This window comes from Antrostomus carolinensis, unplaced genomic scaffold, assembly GCF_000700745.2.
Source record: "Antrostomus carolinensis isolate BGI_N321 unplaced genomic scaffold, ASM70074v2 scaffold38759, whole genome shotgun sequence".
In the NCBI taxonomy this organism is placed as follows: Eukaryota; Metazoa; Chordata; class Aves; order Caprimulgiformes; family Caprimulgidae; genus Antrostomus; species Antrostomus carolinensis.
Window position 1 is genome coordinate 1 of NW_010339902.1, and position 2,163 is coordinate 2,163.

At 54.9% G+C, this 2,163-nt stretch overlaps 1 protein-coding gene across 1 annotated transcript; it reads left to right on the forward strand.

Annotated features, from left to right (window-relative positions):
* Positions 1–601: 601 nt before the first annotated feature.
* Positions 602–2,003, forward strand: CBY1 (chibby 1, beta catenin antagonist; the record flags this gene model as incomplete). Its single annotated transcript, XM_010176014.1, has 3 exons — positions 602–707; positions 792–907; positions 1,923–2,003. Coding segments are annotated over 3 exons (303 nt in total), but the record flags the coding sequence as incomplete, so codon positions are not given.
* Between the last annotated feature and the right edge of the window lie 160 nt (positions 2,004–2,163).

Consider the following 2,163-nt stretch of genomic DNA (forward strand, 5'->3'; position numbering starts at 1 on the left):
TGCTGTGAGCACCATAACCCTTACGAGACCTCCCCGCTGTGACTCTCTCCCCCTGCGGTGCCGCACGGTTTGTGATCACCGGTGACCAGGTAGGAAGGTAAAAATGGAATAGGTGCGGGTAGGAGCATCGTCACCCCACCCGCAGCCCAGAACCTTCGGTAAAGCTTCTCACCAATGGTCTCTGAGCCCGGGGAGATGAGGGCATGTTTGGGCAAGAGAAAGAGCAGGCACAGTCGTGAGAGGAGCCAGTCCTGTACTGCAGCAGGACACGACTAAAGGAGGGTTTCAGGCTCCAGGGCCAGTCAGAGCAGCAGCTTCCATTGGAATGCCAGTGGCTAAGAAATGGGAGAGCAGTTCGGTAAAGCTTCTCACCAATGGTCTCTGAGCCCGGGGAGATGAGGGCATGTTTGGGCAAGAGAAAGAGCAGGCACAGTCGTGAGAGGAGCCAGTCCTGTACTGCAGCAGGACACGACTAAAGGAGGGTTTCAGGCTCCAGGGCCAGTCAGAGCAGCAGCTTCCATTGGAATGCCAGTGGCTAAGAAATGGGAGAGCAGAGACTGGCTTTGGATTTCTGTAAAACGCTGTGATCTTCTCCCTGCAGCTGGATAGATCGACCCGTGAGATTGAGCTGGGCCTGGAGTACGGCATCCCCACCATGAACCTCGCTGGCCAGAGCCTGAAGTTTGAAAATGGCCAGTGGGTGGCAGGTAGAGTGCAGCTCGGCCTGCTGTGATCTGAAGTAGCCACGGTTGGCTGACAATCTGTATTTTGACCTCTTTCTTTCCTTCCAGAATCAGGAAGCTTCACGGGGGATCGCAGGGAAATGCAGCGCTTGCGCAAACGGAACCAGCAACTAGAGGAAGAAAATAACCTCCTTCGCCTGAAAGTGGATATTCTGCTGGACATGGTGAGTCTTGGCCCAGCTGCCACTTGCCCACAGCACCGAGAATGCACAGGCAAAGGGTGCTGGGACCACCGAAGGAGGTTCTTGCTGCACCCCGCTCTTTCTGCTTTACCCTGCTGTGCAAGACAACTGTAATGGCAAAGTGACAGGGGGAGTGAAGTCTGGGCCCCTCTGCGAGAAGAGGGGAAGGTTCCCCTTGCAGCAGAGCTTGACTTAGTGAACAATCTGAGTGGAGTAGAGAGGAGCCCTTGCAAGTGCTGTGTCCCCTCTTTCCCACTCCATGGAGTACGGCGTTGTTCTTGCCAGTCTGGCCTCTGCCCTAACTGTGAAAGCGAGTTCCAGCCACCCTTTGTGTTCACAGAAGATGGAAGCTTACATCTGCTGTGACAAGTGGTGTAACATCTATTCTGTGTGTAAACTTAGGGATGAAAGAATTCCCAAGCCCTAAATAAACCAAAATTCCATCTTACCCAGAGATCACAGTCTTCATGCTTAAAATCTGGAGACATTTTCAGTGAAACAGAATACAGGTGTGTTCTCAGTCTGTTAAGTGATTTAGCCTTCAGGTCAGTCCAAACAAACAGGTTATTCCTTCATCGTTTTCCTTCCTTATGCTCTTCCCGTGTTTCAAAACTGGCAAGCGGCTTTTGTGGCTGGAGCGCGTAGCGGCTGCCCCAGCTGCTCTCCAGGTTCTCCAGGCAACCTCAGTGAAGTGTGACATCTCAGCTCAAAGGGGCACAGATCCCCTCGCATGGCTGCTGGCCTGCAGCTGTATATCTGGGAAGGTCGTGCTGTCAAGTTGGAAAAGCTTCCAAGGCACAAGTGTTGTGACACGAGGTGCTTCTCCAGAGGGAGAGCCACCCCTGGTCCTTCTCGGGGGCTTTCACATCCTGCCAAGAGTGTCTGGGGCACGCGGCAGACTGTCAGGTTGCAGATCCGATGTTGGCCCCGCGGCTGCAGCACAGGGTGGAGGTTGGAGCAGGAGCTCACTCTCGTTGTTGTTGTCTGTGCATTGCAGCTCTCTGAGACCACAGCTGAGTCCCATCTGATGGAGAAGGAGCTGGAGGAACTGAAGAACTGCAGCCGGCGGAGGAAGTGAAGAGGAGGAGGTGGCTGGAGGCTGGCTCTGGGTCTCGGCTGCCCCGTGGGCAGGATGCCAGGGCCGGGGTACTGTCTGTAGGTACTTTGTTCCGTGGGGCTGCCAGCGACAAGGTGGCTGCAGTGCTGTGTGGTGCTGCAGGAACCGCGCAATGGCCGCT